We start from the raw sequence: 15,000 nt of genomic DNA on the forward strand, positions 1-15,000 counted from the left end.
ACACACAATGCGGAGAAGACAGCAGTGTTGATCCATATGCATATATCGTCTCTGTCGGGAGATCCAAAACTGTTACTCCTCAGGATTCAAATTCTGATCTACAAGCTCGAAACTTGTAGATCTGCTACTTTTGATTCACACCGTAGTGAAAACCCCCACAAAAAGATAGAATGGAGTTAAGAGGTTTCTGACAACGATATGCTGCCTCACCTGGGGGTTCCTGGAGAGTGTGTGCGTGTGCGTGTGCGTGTGTGTGTGTGTGTGTGTGTGTGTGTGTGTGCGTGTACCTGGGGGTTCTTGAACAGGGCGTACTTCTCGATGCGTTCTATAAACATCAGTTTGTTGTGGCTGTCTCTGGTCCAGTTCAGAAGGTTCTCCACCAGGTTCTCATGGTCCTCAAAGATACGCTCTGACAGACAGACGGACAGATAGGCTCACAGATGCAGTATGGACAGACAACTAGTCCACAATCACCCAATGTTATAGCAGTGGTTCCCAAAGTGGGGTCTGGGGACCCCCAGGGGTCCTTGAGGGAGTTCCAGGGGGTCACCAGCTAAATGATAGTTTGGAACCAAATGTACCCTTATGGGTCTGTAACTCTTCTCAGAGTTAAATTAACATTGATTTTATAATATAAATATAAAGAGATAGAAATGCCATTTAATGGGGGCCAGTAGACTAATGGATGTCAAACTGAGGGGTCCTTGAAATTAAATGGGTTGAGAATTACTGCTAGAGCCGCAAAAACCTTCTCTTTTCAAATGGGGGTCCACGGGCTAATTAGTGTCAGTCTGGGGGTCCTTGACATGAAAGTTTGGGAACCACTGCTATATCTGGAACTACACCTCCCGAAATACGAGCAAGGAAGCTGCATGGCATATTTCCGTTCACAACACATTATATTTTAAAATATTTTCACAAAACCTTTACAAACCACACCAATGGGTCGCCATGCAAATCCTTGCAACCAAACGGTTGCAAGGAGTAGATGCATGTAAACGCATGTAGTTGCAAGCAACCATTGAATTGAACCAATGTAATCGCTTGCGGCGACATGTCCCACCATGTGCCGCCGCCGCCGTGCAACAGGACATATCACACTGCTGGGTCCAACACTAAAACCGTTTGGTTGTGTCTCGACCAAGGTTATAATAGTTAACCGACACCAACTAAAAAACTAAAACTAGAATTAAAAAAACATTTTAGTTAACTGAAACTATTTTTTATTTAATAATTAAAAAACTAAAACTAAACTGAAACTGTGTTGTGTCCTCAAAACTAACTGAAATTATAGACAAAATACGCTTTTTAGTTTTTAACTTTTTATCAATCGGCAGTTTTCAGCAACGTACGGCAGCATGTAGCCACGCTAACCCTAACCCACAAATAAACCAGTACGAAAAAAAAACTAAAACTAAACTATAACTAAACTAAAACTAAGCATTTTCACCAAAATAAAAACTAAATAAAAACTAGCAAACCCGCTCTAAAAACGAACTAAAACCAACTGAATTGAAAAATGTCAAAACTAACTCAAACTAAACTATAATGAAAAAAAAAACGAAACTATTATAACCTTGGTCTCGACCCATTGGTGTGGTTTGGGTTTAACACTAAAACACCTAAGATGACTAAAATGTGACTGTAACTACATGGAAATCTATTCAAAAGACTATGACCTGAACTGATTCAATATTGGCTGTCAAAATCAACCCCCGCTGCTCACCCATCTGCAGCTCGTTGATGGTCTCTACCAGGGACCAGTCTGGACTGTAGCCACAGTGAGACTTGTCCAACAGGCTGTCCAGCACCTGTCTGACCGTCTGTCTCTCGTCCACCATCATGGTCTTGGAGCTCTCGTCTGACATGTGCACCCGGATCACCAGCTGACGGGAGGAACGGAGGGAGAAAGAACATGAGCAAAGGAAACGTGCTTAACTACTTAAACCAGTGGTTTTCAACCCTGTTCAATGTAGGCATTTAGCAGACGCTCTTAATCCAGAGCGAATTACATTAAGCAATAACAAAAACATGGCAATACATCATATAGATAAGAATCACACCCGAGTGGTGCAACTCCCCTCTCTTCTGGCAAACAGCGCCCCTACTGGTACTAATAGTCATATACTCGTGCTCATGGCCACAGACTGTAGGTACATGGTTGCACCACTCAAAAATAGTTATCATGAATCATTATGTAAGCTAAGAACGTAACAGCGGAATATCTGTATAATGAAACTACGCATATAATTTAATTAATTCATGTCGAGTCCCATTATCTATTCTGCATTTGAGCCCAGACCCCAAACTTTGAATATTGTGTTGTTGAATACGAGGCCCAAGCTGAATTGACGGGGTACCATAAGGAGATCGCGATATACCAGTAGATCACAAAGGCTGTGCAGGTAGAAAGAATATTTCATTTATATATAAAAACATTTTTGTGGCATCTGCCACTTGAATTAATTAAGTTTGATTGACGTAAAAAAGGGCCTGTTTTCAAGAGCCTTGCTGCGCACAATTATAAAACTCTACTGATTCCATTTCTCCCCCTCTATTTCCCATTCCAAGTGCATAAATGTAAAGCCAGCACCGCTATTCCAAAGCCATTTTCAGCAATGGTATTATAATGTTTTGGGTGGGTAGATCTTGTTGAGCTGGTCATTTTGAAAGTAGCTCTCAAGTCAAAAAAGTGTGGGCACTCCTGACCTACAGTATAGCCCAAGGGTCCATTTGGTTACCAACTCTGCCAAATACAGATCATTTTGGGGGTCCAGTGACATAGCGTCATGCGCTTTTCAGATAACATTTGTGAAAAACAATTAGGATCGGCCACAGTTAACACCCAGTAATTAGGCCACTATTCTGCCCCCACGAACACTACAGCACACTAAGCTAGCTCAAACAAACTAAGCTGAACGTGACGGACACGCGCACGCGCGTGCACACACACACAGACACACACACCCCCAAGACCTGCACTGACACCCCCCACAAAACATTTTGATTTATAGAAATAAATAAATAAATAAAAGAAGAAAATCCTCAATCTTCTGGGCCTCAGAGTTAATCCCCTCCCACCCGGGAATCCCACACAGCCAATCGGCACGCCGCCACGCACGACAGACTGGATCCCTGGGCCAATGAGATCGCAGGGAGGGCCGTGACGATTCCAGACACGGGGAGTCTGACCTAGATTTCTCACAGGAGAGACCCCCGCAACCTCCGCCGACCCCCACCGCTCAGCCCCCCCCCAAAAAAAGGAAAAAAACCACATAATCCCCCCCTCCCAGTCCACAAACACAATCCATCCTGTGCAACGCACTGCCGTTGTGTGGAGAAATGTACAGATCTACAAGCTCACGGCACGTCGTGATGTAACTCGTTTTGAGCTCGTAGATCTGCTTTTCACTGAATATTTTGGAAATATCTTAAACACTAAACTTGGGGTCCCTGGTCCCAGCTGGCACAGAATATATTTATATACCACACTTGAAATATGTGATTTTAAGGGGGGATTTTGTGTAATTTCAAGGGGGGGGGGGGTGGATAACCAGGCTAGGGGTCCACGGCCTAATATAAAGCAATTTTAGGGGTCCAAAAAATCCCAGCTCGGTGGCCTAGTGGTGTTAGAATGTCCGCCCTGAGACCTGAAGTTCCCCCGGACGGGTCATACAAAAGACAAAAAAAAAAGAATGGGACCCAGAGTGCCTCCCTGCTTGGCAGTCAGCATCAAGGGTTGTTTTGGGGGTAAAGTCCCTGTGACATTATACTAGCGTCATGTCCAGGGGGTGTATACTTACATCAAGCTGCCTCACGCAACAGAAACAGGAGATCGGCTCGACGAGGCATACCGACATGAAAATATTTGGGAACCACTGCGGTAAACAAAAATAAGATGGCTGCCATGTCTACAATGCCAGTGAAACCTCCACAGCTTATTTTGTGTGTGTGTGTGTTTTTTTCTTTTCTTTTTCAGATAGCAAGTCATGTAGACACAGATACCAGGTTCATGTGTTGACCTGGCGTCCTTTAGTTTGTATAGTTTCAATGTACAGATTATATTTTCTGTGTATATGATTCAGTTTAGAGGTTTACCCGCGATGCTAGATTAATAGGCCTATGCATTTGATGCATTACCTCATGTTAACCGTTGCTTAGTGTAAATCATTATGTTATAATTTAGCTATTGAAAAAATAGAAGATCTACAAGCTCATAGCGCACCACCGAGTGGCGCGCTACGAGCTTGTAGGTCTGCTATTTTTAAAAAATCGTGAAAATATTTATTTCAGAAAACTGGAGGATTTAGAAGATTTTATTTTTTTAATTCCGACGTCAGGCCTAAATGGGTTAACACTGCTGGCCTTCATTCAGTTCATTCACCACACGGATCATTGGAGCGTTTCCCTTTAGAAAGAGAGCGCCGCTTGTTCATTGACCAGCGGCAGAGAGTCCATTCATTAAAAGCTGGTGTTATAAACTGTGTGTTGTTGTGGTGGCGGTGGTCTCTCCAGTGGAGCCCTGCACGGCACGCGCTGCTTTCAATGGAGCCTGGCGCCGCCACGTTTGCTCTTGCTCTTTATCGCCTCTCTGTCGGTGTTGTTTTTTACAGCAAATTTCTATTTTAGTTTAGTCATAGTCTTTGGACTGAAACTTCATTTAGTTTTAGTCACATTTTAGTCACCTGGAATGTCTTAGTGTTAGTCTAGTTTTAGTCGACTAAATGTCATAAGAATTTAGTCGACTAAAATTTATTTTGGCGGGTCTTGATGCCGTCGTAATGAGTGTTTTTACACTTGCTGAAAATAGCCGATCTACAAGCTCACAATGCGTCGCAACACGACACGTTATTTTCAGCATGCAACCAAGTGTAAAATGACTTATACTGGATCTCTTGTCCACTAGTCCCTTCCTAACATTTTAGTCTAGTTTTTATTTGTCGACGAAATTGTCAGTATATTTAGTCTTAGTTTTAGTCATCGTAGCTTAGTTTTCATTTAGTTTCCATTTGTTTTTGTCAGTGAAAAAAGGTAGTCGACGAACATTTTTCGTCTTAGTTTTAGTCAACGAAAACAACACTGCTCTCTGTCGGGTGGAACCCTCACATGTTCACAACTGTTACTGTTCAGGATCCAAAACAACACTGCTCTCTGTCGGGTGGAACCCTCACGTGTTCACAACTGTTACTGTTCAGGATCCAAAACAACACTGCTCTCTGTCGGGTGGAACCCTCACATGTTCACAACTGTTACTGTTCAGGATCCAAAACAACACTGCTCTCTGTCGGGTGGAACCCTCACGTGTTCACAACTGTTACTGTTCAGGATTCAATGTCAACAGCATCCAAAGCAGCACAAGCTCCACAAGCTCAAAACACGTCGTGGTGTTGGGCGTTAATGTAAAACACCAAAAAGGTTAAAAATAAATTGGAGATAAGAGGTTTCTACCAGACAGCAACGATGGTGTTGGTACTAGAATTATTTCAACCTCGTGTGGAAAGAAAAAATAAATACCAGGTTTGATTGACTTAACGGCAGCGCTTCTCAAAATGGGGTCCTCGACAGGGGTTCCAGGCCACCCCCCGGCAAAATGAGTTAACGTAGAATCAAAATCTGCACACCCACGTTATATCGTGTTGATTATTTTCCAAAAACTGTTGAAACGATTTGGAATATTTTCCACAAATCTTGTGTGGTAAATGGTAAATGGTGCATTTATATAGCGCCTTTATCCAAGGCGCTTTACATAGATTGTGCATTACATTCACCCATTCACACACCGATGGCAGCGGAAACCATGCAAGGCACCAACTAGCACATCGGCAGCAACACACATGTGTGCAAAGGGGGGCACTGGCATAACATATTTTCAGGGGTAGGGAGAAGGTTGGGAACCACTGTGTTACAACACAGTACACCCGGGTGTTTTATTTGCTGGAATGTGCTTTTGATGTGTACTGTATCTCCCTCCCTCCCTCTCGGCAGCAGAAACAGACACACATAATCAAACACTGCAATGACCTATTTTCTGCTCGCTTCGCCGCCTCGCCTGTGAGCGAAGATCACAAAGGAGAAGAGAACGCATTGACTATGACATGACACAACACACTGCACAGAATGGACCGACATGATCGTGCGAGCGTGTGTGTGTGTGCGTGCGTGTGCAGGTGTGTGTGTGCGCGCGACATACCTTTTTCACCTGTGCCTCCTTGATCTTCTCCAGGGCAACTCGGATCTTCTCTGCTTTGAGTTTGGCAGCCTGTTCCTCCTGGACAGACATGAAGAAACGGCTTGTTAAACGGTCTATCTCTGACACACGCACGCCCACACACACACACACACACACACACACACACACACACACACACACACACACACACACACACACACACACACACACACACACAATCACACCTCATCTCTCGTTAAAGAGCCAGCCCTGTGCCCACCAGTTAAATGCCCTCACAACACACAACATAAGAGCCATTTCCTCGGGCTTACCTGTCCCCTCCAGCAAGACGCCATCACTTCCATTCTACAGCTCCAGTGAGCTCCAGTTAGTTGTGGTGTGTATTCTCCAGTGAGCGTGTGTGTGTGTGTGTGTGTGTGTGTGTGTGTGTGTGTGTGTGTGTGTGTGTGTGTGTGCGCGTGTGTGTGTGTGTGTGTATTCGGTCACAGACTAAATAAACCTCAATTGTAAATCACCTCAACCGCGAGTGAATTATTTTTTGTTTAACGTTTAACGTTTTAACGCGTATGCGCGTCTGTTAAATTCCTTTGATCTCAGCATACGGCGGATGGGAGACAATGGTGGGAGATCCCCAAAGGGCAAAGAGGCTGCGGATGAGCGTGAGATCAGTGGCTGGATTAGAGGAGAGACAAAACGATGCCGCTACACAGGTCCCGTTCCAAGGGGATCATCAAAGAAGCGCGTGTCCAAATAATCCAGTCGCCTCCTCTGCGTCGGTCCGTCAAAAACAAACTTCTACAAGCCCCCCTATACACACGTCCTCCGTTTCCAGCTCTCCTCGCGTGTAATCCCTGACACCGCTGGGCTTTGTAACGGAATGAGAGTGACGAGCACAAAATTAAAAAAAGCCCAAAAGTCACGCAGGTCCTACCGATGTGACTGCACCACGACCGCGGCTAACGCCGTCCGGGGCCAGGGCCGCGGTGGCGACGGCTATAGCGCGGGTCTGGCTGGCGTGCAAGCATGTGCATGCTGACATGGGAAGCAGTGTGCTACACGACAGCATCAACCCAATGAGACCACTACAGAGGAGGAGGGGGAGGGAAGCCCCTCCCCACACCCCCTAACCACAACATCATCTTCCTCTTCTCTCTACAACCCCCTTCCTCCCTCCATCTCTCTCTCTCTCTCTCTCTCTCTTAGTCTTATGGGTGATTCTTTTCTTGGCGATTATTCTATCAATTGCTTTTGCGATTCATTGAGAAGCACATGTTTAAATAAACAAAGAAAAAACATCAACGAATCGCCACGGGAAATGTCTAAATATATATAATGTAATTTTTTAATAATCGAGTAAATCAATGTGTCTGATTAATTTCTGAAGCCCGCCTATTTTTTAAGTTTGCCATGCAACGCTGGTCCGCAAAAGTAGCGGAAATAAATGTACGATTGTGTGAGCTTGTAGATGGGATATTTTTGCTACTATTTTAAAAACGTGAAAAAAGGTCAAATCAAAAATCTTTATATTATTAAAATCACAGCACCCCCCACACACACACACCTTGGACCAGCCAACCGGTGGGACCCATTTGCCGGACCCCCCGTTTTCCTTCAGCCAATCAGGATGAGCAGGTGGGCGGGGTGTGTGACCGTGACCAACTGTGGACCCTCTTAAAGATGAGCTACACTGTGTGTGTGTGTGTGTGTGTGTGTGTGTGTGTGTGTGTGTGTGTGCATAATTATGCGTGTGTGTCGGGGGTATTAAGAGTCAAGCCTCTTATACCCCCTTCTTGACCCAGACTACCTTCCCACATGACCAGCTCTAGGGTGGGCGCACACACACACACACACACACACACACACACACACACACACACACACACACACACACACACTTGTATTAATATTATCCATCCATCCAAAAAAAAAACATTGGTTGGTGTGTGAGGCTCTCTGGGAGCAGTTAGGGGACAAAAACATACTTGGGTAAATGTAACTTTCAGAGAAAAGCGAGGGCTCGCAACTTACTTTTGAATACTACACCTAAACAGAAATAATGTCCTATTACTGAAAGTAAATGTTTTTTCTAAAGTGAGTTTCGAGCCCCCCACTTTGTTCTACAATTTCTGTTTTTACAGTTTGGCTCAACACCAAATGTATATATCTTTTCTCTAAATGTAACTTTCAACCATCTCTCCCGTCTCGGCAAATCTTTGAGTGACAGGGACTTTAGTTTTTGTATTTTTTAACATTATTGAACCCTCGCATTCTAAGAGGACATTAGCTGAAAAGAAGCGTTCTACACAAGCTCATTTGATGAGACCGGGTGGCTGGTCATTAGGTCAATTATGGTCAGCTGCTCAGAACTGAGTCTCCTACCGGATATACTCCGCTTGTCATCTACAATGTTGTTCCATTCAAATGAGCAGGAATAGGAGTTGGGAGTTCCATTGTACCAGTTCACCACAGTCACCCCCCCCCCCCCCCCCGCCTATTCTGAGAGGACATGAGGACAGGGACTTTAAGGTCACGATAAGGATCTGGGATCTAGAGGTTAGCCAATGAGATTGCGTTGACCTCAAACTCTCTCGCATTCCAATTTCCAAGATTGTAGAAATTGGACACTAAATACAAGACAAGAGCCACGATGACGTAAAATAAAACCCTTTCAGAATCCCGAGGGGGAATTCTGGGGGTCCGGTGGTCTGCCATAAGTACTGTATGCATGCCATACATATTCCTGCTCAAAACATCACGGCTGCGTGGCCTCTCCCCCTGGCAGGGCATTCTTTTACTCACTGTCGGTCCCATGATGTAGTAAGTAGCCTTGCCAAGCCATGAGGCCCATAGGGCAGGAGCCTATCTCCTGTTTCTGTAGCCATGAGGCCCATAGGGCAGGAGCCTATCTCCTGTTTCTGTAGCGTGAGGCCCATAGGGCAGGAGCCTATCTCCTGTTTCTGTAGCGTGAGGCAGCTTCATGTACAAGTACAACCCCTGGACATGACGCTAGTATGTCACAGGGACTAACCCCCCCAATCCAACCCTTGATGCTGAGTGTTAAGCAGGGAGGCACTGGGTCCCATTTTTCTTTGGTATGACCCGGCCGGGGATGGAACCCCAACCTCCCAGTCTCAGGGCGGACACTCTAACCACAAGCCCACTGAGCTGGTCGGTCCCATGATGACATCCCTCCAAAAATAATATATGACAATTTGCTTTCAAATAATAATAATCATGCTGTCTCAAGGACGGATGTGCCAATAGTTTATCGAACTGATCGATATAAATCGATTATCTAAAAACAACTAGAATCGATAATTGTAATGTAGTCAAATAATCCATTGATAGCTTAATTGATCCCTATTTTGGGCACGTACTGAGACAATACACGGCTGTGTATAAAATAATGCCTGTACTGGTAAGTAGTTTATTTGATTTGTTGTTGTCCGCCCGACCCTCGTCAGAATACCTTACTTTGCATTTTGGACGCTCGCCACTCCCGTCACGGCGACATAAATCACGTCCGGCTTCAAACGACAGACTAGCACACATCTGATCGGCATAAAGCGCGGCGCACGAGCCAAACAGCGCACGCCAAAACACTCAGTGGGAAACGCTGACGGTCTGCAGCCAAGGACCTTACAGTATTAAAACAAAAAACAGTCCTCATCGATGTTTTAAAACCACCATGAAAGAGAGAGAGACCAAGAGAGAGAGAGAGACCCTAACCCTACTTTGATGTTTCTGTGTGACACTGTAGTATGATAGTAGTAATTTACAACAACAAAAAACCCACAAAAAGTTAGAATATGCAGACAAGAGGTTTCTGCCTGACAACATTGTGCAGTACATATTTGTTTTGATTCTTTTGTTCTACTTTTGATTTGCCAAAGTAAGCATACGGTGTGTTTTCTAATGCCAATAAAGCCCCTTCGAATTGGAAAAAGAGAGAGAGAGAGAGAGAGAGATAGAGAGAGAGAGAGAGAGAGAGAGAGAGAGAGGTGATTAGGTGAAGGCAGACAGGGGGCTGGTGTTCTACTTAACCTAAAGAGGATTGCTTCTCACTGACTCAGCATTGAAAACTAAACGCACAACATTGACACGCACGCACACACACACACACACACACACACACACACACACACACACACACACACACACACACACACACACACACACACACACACAGTGTCACGGTCACGCACACACACACACACACACACACACTCTCTCTATATGCAGTCAACATTCCTCACTGTTTACATACATATGTTGGCCAGACACACAGATAATGCATGAGGTGACGTTTGATGATCCGGTGTGTGTGTGTGTGTGTGTGTGTGTGTGTGTGTGTGTGTGTGTGTGTGTGTGTGTGTGTGTGTGTCCTCAAAACAACCTCAACACAAGTCAAGGTCTAACATAATGTAATAACAGTAAACATGCACACAGAGTAACAATGCTGCGACATCAGCATGGTACAGACAGATAGGTCAGAGAGGACACATAACAGATACAGTATATATGACAAAAGTTTAAATATGGATTTTTTTCCTGCCCCACCGACCGCAACGATATACTGTAGAATAGATAAGAGTGCTGAAGTCCTGATGTCACTGCCACTAGCCCTGGGTGACAGTGTTATGTTTTGTACCATGGGCAAATCTTAGACAAATGTAAAAATAAATATAGATAGAAAAATAAACAAAAACACCCGGGATGTGACTCTGTGTAGTTTATGATTTTATGATTAGGTGACCTAAAGGGGCAGTGTTGAGCAGCCTAAAGGGCCGTTCACACTAAGCACAGTACTATACCTATAGCCAGCCAGCGGTGTTGTTGAGCAGCCTGCGCCGTTCAGTTCACACGGGTGTGATTTTTCAGTTGATGCTTCACATCCATATGAGTCAAATACAGGGACTCCAATAAAAAAAACAATATATAATAATGCTGTGACCCAGGGGGATGGCGCCCTCTAGCGGCAGTGATGTCAGACTTCGGTGCTCTGACTGTGACAGCAAGCAGTATTAGATTGAGAAAGCGGTCGAGTCAATTAGTCAGAATGGGTGGATTTGGAGACGGAACGTGAAGGTTCACTAAAAGAAGCAAGCGAGCGAATGGAGCGACACAGGTGAGGCAGACAGAAGGAAGCTGTGTAGCAGTGCAGAGGTGAGTCACCTTGGTAAGGAGGTGAGAAGGCTTCCCCGCTATGCTCTTCAGAATCAGAGAGGTCTCTCTGTCCAGATAGGAGTGCTGCTCCAAGCACAGGACACACAACATGAGAGAGAGAGAGAGAGAGAGAGAGAGAGAGAGAGAGAGAGAAATACTCATTATATATACTAGGCTCTATGACACAGCGGCCATAATTTGGAAAGAAACTGGGCTTCTTCCTTTTAACTTCCTTCACAGGTCTTTACCAATGATACTAATGAAGGTTATGGCTCATCTATTCTACGCTGTCTATGCGTAGAATAGATATTAGCCTGGAATGTCTGTGTGGAACATGCTTTTCCAATGGGTTGATTCTTATTTTTTTTTGTAATGCCTTATGCCATTGGTCATAAACCCGCCCCGTATTTGCATACTGGACCCTGATTGGTGCCCCACAACTTAGGGGCAGCAAGTGGTAACACCTGTTGAAGGAAGTCAAGAGGAGGCTGTACATGGAGCCCATCGCAGTGTTTTAACCTGCATTAAGAGCCCGGACGATATTATCAGTCAAAGCGATGTATCGGGCCGGGCTCTGGTCAGTGTGTCAGTGTGTATGAAAGAGAAGAAATGACAGGCGATAGACGCAGCACAGCTGCAGCGCTGCATGGTGATGATTGTGTAGAAGCATTGATCATGATGGAGCAGAATGTTTGCCATACAAACCTCGCCTTCCTCCTCAGGATGAAGTGTGGAAGTGCAGCCGTTAGCTAGCTATGTCTATTAGCTATCGCCGCCACACACCCATGTGCAATTGTGCTCTCACAAACACGCACGCACAAACCTGCACTCATTCCAAGGTGAATGCTGCCTAGGGCTGGCCAACTAACTGAAATTATGTAAAAACTGACATTTAGAACTGCCTATCTCGCTTTGTAGATTCAGCGAAAAATTTAGAAGCAGGTGTGTTTGTTTTAAAATAATTAACATTAAAATGTTTTAATAGGTTTTACAGTCAACTAAATTGATTAGTCTGATTAACCAGTTAAGTATTATACTTAACAGTGGTTGTAGCCAAAAACGTTGAAAATTAGACGATCTACAAGGTTTTAGATTCTTCACTATTATTCCGTATTAAAAGTCGATCACTAATCGTAATGGAGGTGACAGTTAGAAACAATGTGGAGTCATGTCGGCCAGCCCTGTAGCGCCAACACACCGCTGCGTGCACACGCACACTTACAGTGGCCTGATCCGCTTCGCCGTCTCGCGACGCAAAGTCAAGCTGCCGTCTGGCCGGCTTACCATTGGCCCGCCGCAGTGAGGCATGCTGGGAAGGGAAGTGAGGAAGTGCAGGGTTCGGTGTGTACAGAGGGCCACAGAGAGAGGGAGGGGTGAAAACACACACACACACAAACACAAACACACACAACATGCAGTGCAACAGAGGACATGCATGGTCATTGCATTCACGTGTGAACTTGGCTTTCCTGTTTCTTCTCTTCTCTTTAATGCCAACATTCTGTCAAGTCATACTCGATTTTGTGGGGCATTGAAGTATGTTTTAACGTCATACCGTGAAGCATTTTTGGGTAAATTTGGCGACACCATGTGGTGGGTCAAGTATATGTTTTAATAACACAGATCCCAGAGTTCCATTCCAGTAAATAAACTGCAAATGAGCTAATAAATTAGTAGCCGGTTATTTCCAGAACCATGAGGCCCATAGGCCATATCTCCTGTTTCCTTAGCATGAGGCAGCTTGAAGTACAAGTACACCCCCTGGACATGATGTAAAAGTACACGTCCTGGACATGATGTAAAAGTACACCCCTTGGACATGACGCTAGTTTGTCTCATGATTCACAAGTACACCCCCCTGGAGTGGACATGACGTACAAGTACACCCCCCTGGAGTGGACATGACGTACAAGTAGTCCCCCTGTACAACCCCTGGCCTGGACATGGCACTAGTTTGTCACATAATTCACAAGTACACCCCCTGGAGATGACATTAGTATGTCTCATGATAGTGCAGAGTGCCGAGTGCCAACCAGGGATGCCATTGTTATAGTCTTTGGTAGGAGACTTTGTCTTTGGTATTGACTTTTAATAGAAATGTTTTACCGTTTACATTTCTTTTAAATAGTTCAAATAGCTGATGATTTATATAAACCGGTCTCAGGCTCCTTCATCAAGAAGCAAGCTTTTCTAACCTAGAGGGAGAGAGAGAGCCAAGACGGACGGTCGGCGGACAAAAGGCGTTCGCAAAGAAAGTAGGCGTTAGAACGCTGTAATCCGAGTCACACTCGGGATAACGAGGTGAGGAGATTACGACGTATCCACAGAACGAACCCGCCGTACAATGCACAGCACAGGAGTGGCATTGTGTACGGGCCGGCGCATGCAGTCTCCTTACACAGAGACACCATGCAGTGTCTTAAAGTCATGCAGGAACAATGAACCAGGTTCACAGCAGAATGAACTCAATCCCATTTTCTTTCCATTCAAGCAAATCCGAAGGCGGATTTTCTTTCTTTGAGGTTTTCTTTTCACATGCAAAGGGTTTGCTTTGCATGCCCCAAGTCGAATGGAAGAAAGGTTGAGAAATGACGATGCATTGTGAAGCAACGGACAGCACTTTTGACTTTAAATCTTGAAATTGGTTAGTGTGAAACTGAATTGATCTCTCACGCACGCATGCGCAAGCATGAGGGAAAGGCTTCCTTTCGGGGGTTCCAAATGGACCCTTACGTGTCTGGTACTCTGAGAGTTACAGACCTCAAGAGTTGTGGGTGTCCTTGAAAATGAAAACCACTGTCTTACACAAACTAAAGGGAAATGAAACCCCAGGTTGATTTTGTCGTTTGTTTTTCACTTCAGGTAAAAAGAAACCCACTACAGCAGGGTAAAAAACATGGCAGGCTGCGTCACACTGAACTTATACAGTAGTACACAGTGATGTAAGCAACACAGCTGCATAAGGCTCACCTGATAGTACACTACACAGTGCTGTTAGCAGCACAGCTGCAGCTAATCAGGTTAAAAATGGGTGTGTTGGATTTCAGCTGTGTCATCACGCTTGTACATTGGCATGAACTGGAAAACAAGCTACTTCATGCCCCTTTAAGGGTTGATTATCATGATATTACGTGTGTGTGCGCGTGCGTACCTCGGTGCTGGTCTGGTTGTGTCCCTGGGTGCCGGGGACGCCCCCTGTCCCCTGTCCCTCCGTGTCTCCCGTCCTCAGCACCTTGTCGATGTCCAGGGAGTCCATGCTGGAGGCCGAGGCGCAGGCCGAGTTGACGCTGGAGCGCTGGGATGCCGCGTCCGGCTCACTGACCGCTCCCACGCTGCCCGTCCTGCGGTGCTGCCCGACCGGCTGACCGTTGCCTAGGGCTGTCATACAGTTGACCGTTAGTTCACCTCGAAAGCATACACCTCCTCGGACGTTCCTTCCCCGCTGTCGTCTTCGCAAAGGCCAAAGGCTTGGCCGAGACGAGAGATGTGTTAGCCCCTGTCCGTGCGTGCGTTCAGTGTTCGTGTGTGTGTGTTTGTCCATCCGTCCGTGAGCAGCTAATCTCCGGCACAGTTGGACCGATCGACGTGTAACTGTGCACGCACGCTCCCTGGAGGCCAGAGCAGAACCAGTTGCCCAAATGATT

At 45.4% G+C, this 15,000-nt stretch overlaps 1 protein-coding gene across 2 annotated transcripts in view; it reads right to left on the reverse strand.

Annotated features, from left to right (window-relative positions):
• Positions 1-15,000, reverse strand: part of LOC308311944 (uncharacterized protein) — an 82,722-nt gene that overhangs the window by 12,065 nt on the left and 55,657 nt on the right. The window contains exons 7-11 of one of the 2 annotated variants that reach the window (XM_080758752.1): positions 14,508-14,734; positions 11,366-11,440; positions 6,191-6,268; positions 1,727-1,886; positions 288-409 (exon numbers count right to left, since the gene is read on the reverse strand). In XM_080758752.1, the coding sequence (XP_080614878.1) occupies positions 288-409; positions 1,727-1,886; positions 6,191-6,268; positions 11,366-11,440; positions 14,508-14,734 (662 nt within the window). The remainder of the gene's footprint in view (positions 1-287; positions 410-1,726; positions 1,887-6,190; positions 6,269-11,365; positions 11,441-14,507; positions 14,735-15,000) is intronic. The other variant, XM_080758753.1, reaches the window with a different exon arrangement.

Source organism: Protomyctophum bolini, assembly GCF_963924005.1.
Source record: "Protomyctophum bolini genome assembly, chromosome: 24".
Taxonomy (NCBI): Eukaryota; Metazoa; Chordata; class Actinopteri; order Myctophiformes; family Myctophidae; genus Protomyctophum; species Protomyctophum bolini.